Source organism: Bos taurus, chromosome 4 (genome assembly GCF_002263795.3).
Source record: "Bos taurus isolate L1 Dominette 01449 registration number 42190680 breed Hereford chromosome 4, ARS-UCD2.0, whole genome shotgun sequence".
Classification (NCBI taxonomy): domain Eukaryota; kingdom Metazoa; phylum Chordata; class Mammalia; order Artiodactyla; family Bovidae; genus Bos; species Bos taurus.
Window position 1 is genome coordinate 103,051,657 of NC_037331.1, and position 13,739 is coordinate 103,065,395.

The 13,739-nt window shown below is 48.8% G+C and overlaps 1 protein-coding gene across 9 annotated transcripts in view; it reads right to left on the bottom strand.

Annotated features, from left to right (window-relative positions):
* The window catches only part of HIPK2 (homeodomain interacting protein kinase 2), a 203,910-nt gene that overhangs the window by 12,745 nt on the left and 177,426 nt on the right, over positions 1-13,739 (bottom strand). For all 9 annotated transcript variants that reach the window (XM_059885508.1, XM_059885503.1, NM_001372119.1 and 6 more), the window contains 2 exons: positions 6,222-6,466; positions 410-570 (listed from right to left, as the gene is read on the bottom strand). In XM_059885508.1, coding sequence (XP_059741491.1) covers positions 410-570; positions 6,222-6,466 — 406 coding nt within the window. The remainder of the gene's footprint in view (positions 1-409; positions 571-6,221; positions 6,467-13,739) is intronic.

The window sequence follows — 13,739 nt, forward strand, 5'->3', positions numbered from 1 at the left end:
ACCACTGTCTCCCAAGTTTACCGGCTCTTTTCCTGGGTTTGGGGTCCCTGTGTGAGGCCTCCTTCACTGTAATGACTCAGGAGGCCTGGCGTGGTTGGACTCTAGGTCTGTCTCTGGGGTGCTGGGCCGAAGTGGGCCCAGACCCAGTGTTTTACCCTTCGCTGGGCTGAAAAGGCAACATGTGGGCCAGACTATTTTTAAGCAGGCACTGCATCACTAAGGGCTTTGGAACATTAGACAAGTCATTTCGCGTTGGACTGGCTCTCCATGTATTGAGGATCCACCTTTTCCAAGGTGACCTGCAGCAGAGGGAGACCACCAGAGCTCACCAAGGCACTTCCTGCTACCCCAGGGCACCCAGTGAGCTGGTGGGAGGAGAGGGGCAGGGGAGCGTGGCATGTGTGCTTACCTGGCTGAGATTGAGAGGCTGTTGCTGCTGGAAGTGTGGTCCTGGCCGCTGTTGCCGGTAGGCAATTGCTCCAGACGAGCTCCCTGAAGAGTGACCGCTGGTGGAGGTCACGTTGCTGGAGGACTTGGACTTGAAGGAGGACGAGTGGTGACTGGTGTTGACTGTGTCAGGAGGAGGAAAAGGGCACAGGTCAGTCACAGGTCCTTGGCTGCCCGGAAGACCCTGCCCTAGGGGGACAACAGTAGTCTTCCAAGGACACAGTCCTGAGACTGGACGATCCCCATCAGCCGCATTGCCCCCAGACTCGGTGATGATGTTGACTCGGGACTGACACCTGGGCTGCAGCTTGTTCCACTGGTTGGGAGCAAACCCTGATGGACTTTAGAATTACTATCTGGTGACACTGAAAAGCCTAAAGGTCATCTAAGAGGTGGAAGGAGAGCTCTCTGAGGTTCCTTGTGTTTCAGCCAGGGGTGCAGTGGGGGGCCACCTGCCAAGATGCAAAGACACAGTGACAGATGTAGCAGAGTACAGAAAACTGAGTCTCAAAAAAGGGACTGTGGTCTCTCAGACAGCAAGGAGACCAAGCCAGTCAATCTTAGAGGAAATCAACCCTGAATATTCATCGGAAGGACTGATGCTGAAGCTCCAATACTTTGGTCACCTTATGTGAAGAGCCGACTCACTGGGAAAGACTCTGATGCAGGAAGGATTGAGGGAAAAAGGAGAAGGGGGCAACAGAGGATGAGATGGTTGGATGGCATCACTGACTCAATGGGCATGAGCTTGAGTCAACTCCAGGAGATAGTGAAGGACAAGGAAGCCTGGAGTGCTGCAGTCCTTGGGGTCATGAAAAGTCGGACACAACTTAGCAACTGAACAATAATAATATACCCAGGGGTAGGGGGAACAACCAGAATAAAATGAAGAGGGGGAGGCGGTTTATATTAAAGAAACCATTTCAGTCATTATTGGTGCCGAGTGACCTGTCAAATTCCCAGCAGAGTGGGACTTGTGTCTCCAGGGGGCAAAGTAAGAACCGCATGCACGGACACAGGACATATGGAATTGAGAGTGACCGCTCGCCTACCTCTCAGTGTCTCTCCTGACATCAGGTATTCCTGTCCTGAAGCTTTGTCTAGATGAAGAGGAAGTGATCCACAGTGAATGCCAAGAGGCCTTCAGCACAGGGAGTCCGGACACTTGCCAAAACCTGCAATGTCCTCAGCAGACTCCCCGACCCTAAAACCATCCATGTTTGAAGGAGCCTCCCAGAGTAGGGACTTTAAGAGAAGACCCCAGTAAAAGGAGAAGCGGCAAGACAAACCCAGGACCTCAGAAGGCAGGGCTATTTCTCGTGCTGTCAGTTGTGAGAATTTGGAAGATTTATTGGGGATGAGCATCTTTGGGAAACACAAAAGTCTAATACAGACAGTCTCAATCAGGCACCCCAGGACTGTGAGTGTAAAAAGAGCACATCTGGTCATTCCCAGGTGGCGCTAGTGGTAAAGAATCCGCGTGTGAATGCAGGAGACACAAAAGATGCGGGTTCAATTCCTGGGTCTGGAAAATCCCCTGGAGGACGGCATGGCAACCCACTCTTGCCTAGAGAATCCCATGGACAGAGAAGCCTGGCTTGCTGCAGTCCGTAGGATCGCAAAGAATCGGATACAACTGAGTGACTGAGCATTCTCTGCACTCTCTGGCTGTTTTAGGGGGTAGGGATGCTAACAATTAATAAAGCACACTTGACATAACTGGGTTGGATCAATTCTATTACAAATCCCAGGGTGATGAGATCAAAGTCATGATGAGGAGATGCCTGAGGCTGGGGCCAGCAAGAGAGAATGCTGATTAACTGTTGATGGAGACAAAGCTGGAGAGTGAAGGCCAATCAGGAACCTGGGAGAAGGAGACTGGGGAGCACACTGAGGGTGAGAGGAGCCTCCTACCTGGAGGCAACAGCCACTCCCCCCAACCTCCCTGCCCCAGTAAAAGGAGAGCTACCTCCCTGGGAAGGGGCGGGTCCTAGCAGAGACCCCAAATTCAACTGTGCATCGGTGCCCAGGGGCCGTCCCATCCTACCCAGTGAAGCATGAGATGCCCAGGAATTTGTATTCTTCGTAAGATTCCAGGAGAGCAGGAGCCAGCCTGGCCCTGGTGGACACAGCTGACCTGCATCATGGAATCAGGGTCTGTGCTCAGGCCAAACTTAGTTAGACTCTCAAAGGTCCTCCAAAACCTGGGGGTGGGGGTGGAGGGAGGGGTTCAGGGGACCCATTGTAGGGTGAAGGACGGAAAGCTGCAGATGTTGGCAACTTCAGGACAACTTCAGTCTCCATCGCTCAGCCATAGGGCTGCTGTACTGGTATTCAGTTCCTCCCTGCCTTGTGGATCACCAGCTGTGCAAGCTTCCTGGGCCCAGCTGGGGATGGCACCTCTCTGCTCCTGTGTCAATGCTCTGGGTACTTTGTAGTAATTATACTTGAGGGAGAAACTCTTAAGTGCAAGGGACCCATAGCTTGAGCCTGTAAGTTAGAGAGCTTCAGATGAAATGGATGTGACAGGGCCAGGCCACCATCATCACAGGGACAGGGGTGGGGGGCTGGGTCAGAGCTTGTCAAGTCACCAGAGTAGGGGACCCCAGAATGAGGGAAGAGGGTCTTGAAAGGGACCAAGAGACTAGGAATTTCCTCCTGCGGAGAGAAATGAAGTGACCTCGGAGTGGAGAAGGCAAGTGCTGAGGGTCAAGTTCTTGGGGCATATTTTGGAGCTGGAAGGATGTACAGAGCTCTCTACCTAAGCCTTGTTATTCAGTCCCTAAGTCGTGTCCGACTCTTTGTGACCCCATGGACTGCCGCATGCCAGGCTTCCCTGTCCTTCACCATCTCCTGGAGTTTGCTCAAACTCATGCCATTGAGTCAGAGATGCCATCCAACCATCTCATTCTCTGTTGTCCCCTTCTTCTCTTGCCCTCCATCTTTCCTAGCTGCTCTCAAAGATCCACTGCTCGGGAACAGGCCTGGGTTCACGGGTGGCCCCTAGTGGCCCTGTCTGCACAAGGCCGGTAGCAGAGTGCTTTAGATGCCACATGAACCCTGGAGGGCCTCCTGCATGGCCGTAGTGAGTTAACCTCTCTGTGCGTCTATATTCCTATGTGGAAAACTGGGAAAGTAATGGAAACTACATTAGGGTTGCTGTGAGGACTACCTGAGTTAAAGGACGTAGAATGCTTAGTATCTGGCACGTGTTCAGCTCTTAACAGTGTTAGCTATGGTTGATGTCTTTATTATTGAGCCCTGTTCCTTGGCTAAGGCTCAAACAACAGATGTCTGCCCCAACTTGGGACCATCAAGTCCTGTCTCCTGGGGCAGGGAAACTGGGAGCCTGGGGGTCACTGGGTCAGGGTGACGCGGTGCCCAGAAAGCAGGCGTTGGGCCTCCAGTGGCTCAGATCAAGGAGTTCTGTCCCATCCGGGACTTGGTGGTTGACCCTAGTCCTGCATTTTCCTTATAACAGTGCAGAGTTTGTTCTGTTGCCGTCCAGAAGAACCTTAACTACCCCAAGAGATCTGAGGAGGCTACGTGAGACATTCTCAGGGATCCTTTCTGAACTGGGACCCACAGAGGGTATGAGCACTGAGAGAAAATGGACCAAAACAAGAATGAAAGAAAATGGACTGTTGGCTGCACGGCCTTTTGTCTTGACCTGAGAGGGCTCAGGGAAGCCCGGGACCCCCGCAAAGGTCCATAATGGGGCCAAATGGGCCCCAGGAGGCCGAGGAAGGCTGCTCTCCTGATTCTTCTGAGCTGAACTAGGAGGGTTGTGCCGCTAATGGTGGGTGTCAGTGTTGAGAGACACCACAGGCTGGTGGGCTGACAGGGACCAGAATGAAGCTCCTTCCTGCCTCCTGCTGTCACTAGGAAGGCAGGTCCTCACAGGGGAACATACATCTCTCTTTACATCAGGAAATCACACCACGGGCTTCCCCAGAGACAGCAGCATGAGGTGCTGTAGAACCAGCAGCCTTTCTGAGAATTCTGAGAGTAACTTCCTTTTTTTTTTTTTTTGGTCCAAAGTATCCCTGAGAGATTCTCATCCCTTCAGCTCTAACAATCTCTGTGGAAATGTAGTGGGGTGAGTCCTCAAAACCACCATGGGCGGCCCACAGCGTGACAGCTGATGGTGGAAATGGGCAGTGGAATGTGAAAGAGGTGACTGGTGGGCTCCACAAAGCCGCCTCTGTCCACCTCGCTGTTGTTCTGGGTCCTAACAGAAAACTGCTGTGTTAGGCGGGGCAAAGCTGGCCTTCGGTTTCCTCACCTGTTTCAACTAGGGATCGGACCACCTCACCTTAAAGTTTCAGTAACTCCCAATTTTGCCAGCACCAAGACCGACAAAGCTCTGAGCTGGAAGATGCCTAACCTTCGATGATATGGTCACTCTCTCATGCATCCTCCTCTGTGTTTAAACGGCCAAGGGAATTTCAGCATCAGTTACTTGTGCACCCCCACCCCTGCCTTTATGAATTGCCAGAGGACCTGGGTAAGGTCTGTTCTGAGCCAATTCTTACAGACACTGTCCTGAATTGTACAGGGGCCGTTACTGCTATGGAGTTCCTCTGAGAGGTCCTGGAACACGGGCATCCTCAATTTACAACGCTCATCTCATTCTGTAGATTGACAATCTCCGATTGGAAAACCCTAGGGTCAGACACTTATGAAATAAAGACTTTCAGATTTTAGAAGGGAATTTGATACATATTCAACATTTTAGGTTACCCCCAAAGGAGCCTTGGGCACTAACCACATAATAAAAAGAAGTGAATATTTCTGTTATAAAATACGGGACATTTCACTAACTGGCACAGATATGACTATGACACAAACAGGAATATGACAAAGGGACTTGCAAACAGCCTCTGGCTAGTTCAGGTCTGGGTTTACCAGCCGAGTTTGCTATGAACTTAAAATCTGGTTTTCAGAGCTTTTTGGATTTTGGATTACAGATGAAAAACAGTATGTCATTCTCTTTTTGCTGGTCTTAAGGTTTTCAACAACATAGTCTTGACACCTTCACTGTTAATTAAGCAGGAGAGCACACACCAAGATGTGTGCATTTAAGGCTGTAATCTTTATAAATGGGCTACATGCAGGTGACCTGAGGACTTAAGGGTGTGAGGCAAGGAGAGGTTTGAGGGATTAATGCCCAGATTCTTAACTTTCAGATGTATCTTTTCCTAAATGGGTGCACTTGCCCTAGGACCCACTGGTTCCCTTACCCGCCTTCTCTCTCGCATTCACCCCTCTTACAAAAGAAAGGCTCCCTTCTCACTCTCCTGAATGTTTGCACTGCCACCAGGTGTGAGAAACCTAAGAAGTGCCCAAATGGAATAATTCCAGAACATATGGTTCCTGAGAATGGTCCCTTGAGAGCAAAGAAAGCCACCCTCAGTAGGAAACATTGAGGGCTGACCAGGCTTGTTCCCACTCAGGCGACAAACTCTTTGCAAACTCCCCACCCATCCATCCATCCATCCATCCACCCATCTGTCCACCCATCCGTGAGATAGTTTAGAAATGAGGCGGCCGTCATCACAGGGAGGACTTTTTGTGACAGATATGAGGTCATCTCTGGCCGCCTTGGCTGACAACAAGGAACCTTCTCAAACAGGATCCTTGGTAAAGATCTATTAACCACACACTCCCCCGACCCAGGGCTTATTAAGTGCTCCTGTAACAAGATTGCGAGCCACAGGAAGCAGAAAACCAGCCTTGAGAGAGATGCTCCTGGCAGCTCCGCCCCGAATTACCTGGCCCCAAGCTGTCACACTCCACCAGCACCTCGCTGGCCTGGGTTTTCAGGGGGGGCACGATGATGGTCCGGGGGTTCCCCGTGCAGTGTGGCTCCAGGCTCCCCTTGGTGTCGAAGGTGGTGGTGGTGTGCCCGGCGCGGTGCTGCACGGAGTAGGGGCTGGTGTTGCTGGAGGAGTCGGAGTAGGGAGAGTCGTGGACCGTGACACAGCTGATGACGTTTTTTCTCTGCTTGGAGACAGTGCTGGAAATGCAAAGAGAGAAACAAGGACCATGAGAGGCTGTGTGGTGAGACACCTGACCGGCCGGGCAGAGCTGCACTTGCTGCAGGCAGGGGCAGGCAGAGCAGGAGAGAGGGTAGGAATGTGACTTCTGCTCTTGAGAACCCTGATGGGGAAACCCAGGTGTCACCAGTCTCACGGGCGGGGTTGGGGGTGGGGGTGGGGATGATGCGAGGACAAGAGAAGAGGCTGGAGTGGGGCCCACAGAAGCTTCTGGAAATGGGGTGAGAGAACCTTCCGGGCAGGCCTGGGCTCTCCCCCATTCATCAGGGCTCAGCAGACCTGCCGGGGAAGCACTGGCAGCCCAGAGCTGTATGGCAGCTGTCCACTAAAAAAACAGGCACAACCTTGAAATTGAGAATTATCTTTTGTTTGGTGGGAATTCCTAGTCCTTTGGACCACTTGGCGATCAAACCATTCAATCCTAAAGGAAATCAACCCTGAATATTTACTGGAAGGACTGATGCTGAAGCTGAAGCTCCAATCCTTTGACCACCTGATATGAAGAGCCAACTCACTGGTAAAGACCCTGATGCTGGGAAAGATTGAGGGCAAGAAGAGAAGGGGATGGTAGAGATGAGATGGTTGGCTGGCATCACTGACTCAATGGACATGAGTTTGAGCAAACTCTGGGAGATAGTGAGGGACAGGGAAGCCTGGCGTGCTGCAGTCCATGGGGTTGCAAAGAGTCAGACACAAATGAGCGACTAGACAACATCCACCTAGGACTTGGGAGTCCGAGAGACAGCATCTCAAGTGATCCTGAGATAACTGTTCCGAGGAGGTAGCGGGAGGAATCAGGTTATATAGAAGTTTGTAGCAAGGGGCAAGTAGTCTGAACATCAAAAGTGTTAATTAAGGAAAAATAGCTAGGTTGTGACATCCCTGTTTACTATGGCAGAAAATACTCCATTTGACATTACATTTGGAGGCCTGAAATCACGGATGGCTGTGACATTCTTGTTTACTGATAAGGCAGGAGATATTCCAATTCACACAAGTGCCCTCTGAGCCACCAGGGAGGGACAGAAAAGCACACGGAGCACCCAGGCAGACCCCAGCAACGCGAGGCTGTGGTGTGGAAGAAAAACACCCCTGGGAAGGAAGAGCATAACCTTTATTAGGCTTGGGGCCTGGGAGACCCCGCCAATTTAGGCAAGGGAGGATAAGACATCCAAGAGGGGCTGGGATGTAGTGAGAGGGATGGGAGCGCGAGGTGCTGACCCTGCTAATCCCGCACACAGCTGAGGAATTGGAGCTGGACCCCATAGCATCAGCCACCTCTTGGCTCTGAGGACGGGAGGGGCGATGGCTTTGCCGTGCAGGCCACCTAAGACCCCCAGGTCCCCATCTCAGGGAAGTCCCAACCTTCCTACAGCTTCTCCACTGCCGGGCCGAGGGTGGGGTGGCGGTAAAAGATGCCTGTGAGGGCGCTGCTCTGAACCCTTGGTCTTCGTTCTAGAACCGAGACTTCATACACTGATGGGGAGGAACACACTTTGCCTGGCTCTTGACCAGCACATTTCTTTTTTCCTGAGATATTTATGTTTGTCACTTTGGGAACCAATTCTGTCTGCCTCGCAGCTCAGTGAGAGGCTGGTGGGATGACAGATACGGAATTGCTTGCTTATTGTGAAAGGTGTAAAAATGGATCACATCTATTTTTGTATATTGATCCTCTATTTTTAAGAAATATCGATTGCCTAAGTAAGATGGTCAGTGTCCAACCACTTGGCTAAGAAGCCGGTATTTATAGAGCGCCTAATGGAGCCACAATACTGCCACCTCCCAACCCAGGTGTCTTGCCCAAGGTCACACAGCCAGTGACAGCCAGATTCCAAAATTGATCTCTGCCCCACCTGAGGGCAGTGGAGAAATGAGAAACTGGAGCCCCAGGTCTGCTGGTCTACAAAAGGCTGAGGGGCTGGGAGTGAGTCCACAGGAGGCCTGATGCCTTGCTCCCTGAAGCCTGCACTGCTGACATCTGGGCTGGATAATTCCTCCTGGGGCTGTACCTTCTGTCCCCCCGGATCAGGGTGGAAGGGTCCCTCTCTGCATCTGTGGGTAAGGACACAGGCCCGGAAGACAGATGTCTAACTTCAGCAAGTGCTGGTGGTCTTGGGTGACTGTTCAACCTCCAAGAGAGTCAATCTCCTTACCAGTAAGGTGTAGATAATAATAGTACCTACATCACAGGCTTGTTCTGAGAATCAAATGAGAAAATACACAAAGTATTTTGAATGGTACACAACACAGAGTAAGTATTCTATGAAAACTAGCTTCCATTATTAGTGTTACCTCATTTAACATGTGGAAACAGGTTTGCAGGTAAAAAATATCTCTAGGCAAAGTGAGTTCTATGAAGGTAACAGACTTGCTGGAAAAGTTTCCAGTCTAGGAATAAACCAGAAGACTGATAGGAAAGAAGTTAAAACTCATCAGTTAGAATCCTTGGCAATCTATGCTAGGTGGTACAGGGAATTTCAGTATAAAGAAATATAATATGTGTCTCCGCCCTAGGAGCTGATTAAAATCTCAGTGAAGGATTGTATAAAAACATGACAAGTTACACACTAGAAGTTTTAAAATAATCAGTTAAAGAGAAAGGATGTCATAAAGGCTTCCATGATGAACTGTCAAGTGAGCTGTGCAGATGATAATTAAGAACTCAGAAGAAGGCAAGGAATGAATTGATTGCATACACTTATAGTTCTTCATTCTAACTGATAAAATGGATATATCTTAATTAAGAAAAACTACGTGCATGTGTGCTCAGTCGCTCAGTCACGTCCGACTCTGCAACTCCAATGGACTATAACCTACCAGGCTCCTCTGTCCATGGGATTATCCTGTCAAGAATATTGGAGTGCGTTGCCATTTCCTCCTCCAGGGGATAAAGAACTACACTTTCTACTTGTAACAGCTGAAATGCAAAAGGCCCACATGCTTGTTGCTCAAACACAGTTTGAGGTAAACAGTTACTGTATGACCCAGTGATTCTGGTCTAGGTAAGTACAAAACGGAATTGAAAGCCAAAACAGACACTTGTATGCTAATGTTCACTGCTGTAGTATTCACCATAGCCAAAAGGTGGAAATAACCTCAGTGCCCATCGGGTGATCAACAGAATAGTATTCAGCCATAAAAACGAATAAAGTTCTGATACATGCTACAATATGGATGAATCTTGGAAATGTTATGCTAAGTGAAATAAGCCGGACACAAAAGGACAGATATTGTGTGATTCCACTTATACGAGATTCCTAGAATAGGCAAATTAATAGAGACAGAATGTAAATTAGAGGTTGGGTACCAGGGGCTGGGGGGTGGGGAGAGGAGTCTGGGGAGTTGCTGCTTAATGGTACAAAGTTTCTGTTTGAGGGGATGGAAAAGTTTTGGAAATAGGGGTGACGGCTGCACACATGAACGTATTCAGTGTCACTGAACTGTACACTTAACAATGGTTCAAGTGGCACACTTTATTACGTATGTACAGAGAGATGGGAATACCAGACCAGCTGACCCGCCTCTTGAGAAACCTGTATGCAGGTCAGGAAGGAACAGTTAGAACTGGACGTGGAAAAACAGACTGTTTCCAAATAGGAAAAGGAGTACGTCAAGGCTATATACTGTCACTTGGCTTATTTAATTTATGTAGAGTACATCATGAGAAACAATGGGCTGGATGAAGCACAAGCTGGAATCAAGATTGCTGGGAGAAATATCAATAACCTCAGATATGCAGATGACACCACCCTTATGGCAGAAAGTGAAGAGGAACTAAAGAGCCTCTTGATGAAGGTGAAAGAGGAGAGTGAAAAAGTTGGCTTAAGGCTCAACATTCAGAAAACTAAGATCATGGGATCTGGTCCTATCACTTCATGGCAAATAGATGGGGAAACAGTGGCAGACTTTATTTTCTGGGGCTCCAAAATCACTGCAGATAGTGATTGCAGCCATGAAATGAAAAGACATTTACTCCTTGGAAGGAAAGTTATGACCAACCTAGATAGCATATTAAAAAGCAGGGACATACTTTGTCAACAAAGGTCCGTCTAGTCAAGGCTATGGTTATTCCAATAGTCATGTATGGACGTTGAGAGTTGGACTATAAAGAAAGCTGAGCGCCAAAGAATTGATGCTTTTGAACTGTGGTGTTGGAGAGTCCTTGGACTGCAAGGAGATCCAACCAGTCCATCCTAAAGGAGATCAGTTCTGGGTGTTCATTGGAAGGACTGATGTTGAAGCTGAAATGCCAATCCTTTGGGCACCTGATGCGAAGAGCTGACTCATTTGAAAAGACCCCGATGCTGGGGAAGATTGAGGGCAGGAGGAGAAGGGGACAACAGAGGATGAGATGGTTGGATGGCATCACCGACTCAATGGACGTGACGTGAGTCTGGGTAAACTCTGGGAGTTGGTGATGGACAGGGAGGCCTGGCGTGCTGCAGTTCATGGGGTTGCAAAGAGTCGGCCACAACTGAGACACTGAACTGAATCTGAGTGCCACAACTGAAAAAAAAAAATAATGTAATAGGCCCCGAACCACTTAATTGTATACTTTAAATGGGTGAACTCTACGGTACTCAAATTATATCTCAAGTTTTAAAGTCCATATGCTTATTCAGGGACAAGAAAGCAAATGGGACTCACAGGGTAGGTGGGGATGAATGACTCAGATGTGGCAGAACTAGAAAGTGGGGCACCGGGGAAAGATCCCCAAGCCTGCACAGCAGGGACAAGAAATCTGAGAGCAACAAGAGTTCTGGAAAGCTGTGGAAATAGGATGGAGCACTGGGGCTTTCCTGATGGCTCAGCAGTAAAGAATCCGCCTGCAACGCAGGAGAAACAGGAGACTTGGGTTCGATCCCTGGGTTGGAAAGATCCCCTGGAGGAGGCAATGGCAACCCACTGCAGTATTCTTGCCTGGAAAATCCATGGACAGAAGAGCCTGATGGGCTACAGTCCAGGGGGAGGCAAAGAGTTGGACACGACTGAGTGACTAACCCACAACACACTGGGAGGAAGGAGAGCTGCCTTACAAAAAAAAAGGAACTGGTGAGAGAAGCTACAGCTGCTCTCTGTGGGGGGGTGGGGCGGGCCTGGGAGCAGTCTGTAGTGTAATAAGATGTTATTACAGGAAACGCCCCCAGCTCTAACCCCCAACTCCTGGCACCATCACAAAATGCTCCCAGGACCAGGGTCAGCGCTGGGAGACTGAGAGCGTGCGGCTTGCCTGCCCCGCCCTTCACTCTCAGCCTCGGTCACAGCCAGTTCCGCCTGATTAAATGACACACACACAGTGACTCATCTGGTCACCTCACTAAACGCAGAAACGTTCTGCTGCAGGTGCGCAGACTGTGGGTGGTGGACCCCACGTAAAGGACAGAGGCTGGCTGTTGCCAAATGTGTCCTCAGAGCTGGCGCTCTGGGCCTGGCGCGGCTGTCCATGTCATTGGTGTGACCTTGGGCAGTGGCTTGGATATACTGGGGTGACCCTGGATGTCCCTCCAGCTCTAACCTGCTATGAAACTGTTAGGGAGAGTGGCATTAAAGGAGCCAGTTGTGGTCCCCTAAATATTTATTATTAAAGACATTTAAAAGAGGATTTGCTTTACTAATTTGGAGAGAAAATAAATCCTTTTAGTAAGTGTATTTTTCACGGAGACCCAGACCAAGGCAATCCCTGCTGACTACCTATCCTCCTTAGGTTCTGAGTAGTTGATTAAATAGGGCTTCTGCGGTGGCTCGGACTGTGAAGAATCTGCCTCCAATGCAGGAGACATGGGTTTGATCCCTGGTCAGGAAGATCCACTGGAGAAGGAAATGGCCACCCATTCCAGTATTCTTGCCTGGAGAATCCCATGGACAGATGAGCCTGGAAGGCTACAGTTCATGTGGTCACAAAGAGTCAGACACGACTGAGGGACTAACACACAAATAGAAAACGGGCAAATTAAACACACACACACCCCACCCCCACTAATTCTGGCCAAGCTGTAACCGAATTCAAGGTGGACATACTTGGAATTCTTTACTCAAGTTTAGAAATTGCAGAGAAGCTTCAGCTCAATACGAGTTAAGAATTTTCTGACAACTGGAATTATCTGAACATACAGTGGGCCAATTTGTGAACCAGTGAGCTTCCTGTCACAAGAGGATGGCTTTCTGGCAAGAGTCTTATAAAGCCGACAGCTGATCTAGATGACCCCTCAGAACTAACAAGTGGTGAGTCTTTCCACCAAAGGGGTAGAGGAATTCTGCGTGTCATTTTCTTGATATCTATCAGGAGTGTGGGATAAAACCTCTGAGCTCTTCAGGGATTCCTCCCTTTTTTTGGAGCTGGAAGTCCCCATGCCTGACGAGCAGACAGGTACAACACAGTCTGATGCTGATATACCTACGTTTTGGGGTTTACATGTGACAGGTTTGGAAGAGGTGAATTAATTTGATAGCTCTGTTTCTAATATCTTCTATTGTTAGAATCTCTGTGCTCTACTTGATGTACTATGCAGATTAAAGAACAAAAGGGAAGCTGTTAAATGAGTCAATTTAAAAATGAGCACGCATTTGACACGATGACTACGGATTCTTTTAGCTCCTACATGTCGATTCTGCTGGGATTCATCCCACGACACTGTCTAATTATTATTGATAGCTTATCAATCCCATTACAAACTGGTTAATGGAAGTGAGACAGACAGTGACAAGAGCAGAATGAGAAATCCTTGCTTAAATGGCCTCGACAGAACATCACTTCTGAATAAAGAACAAAGCTGCCAGAGTTCACGACTGCACTGTGTTGTCATGGCAGTAGACAATTTTCATCATTTTCAAGTGATGAAAAGAAACAAGGAGCTAAGAAGCAAAGAAATCAGCCCCAGTGGAGAACACATGGCTGGAGAATCAGACACATTCTGCGACCCCTTCTCTGTAGGACCCTACCTGGAATATGCTCTTCTGATTTCCATTTGCCGGTCAATTCCATCCTGCAAGACCAGAGTCAAAACTCATCTCCACCAATGAACTTTCCATGCCATAATCAACACTATATGTGAAATGACATTGATTACTGAATATAGATAATGTTTACTGAATGCACAACTACTATTCAAAATCCTTCACATGTTTTATCCCCTTGAATCCTCACAGCCAGACTATGAGGTGGAGAAAATTATAACTTCCATTTTGAGAACAGGAAAATGTTGGGTGCTTTAGGTCACTTGGATGTTCAAG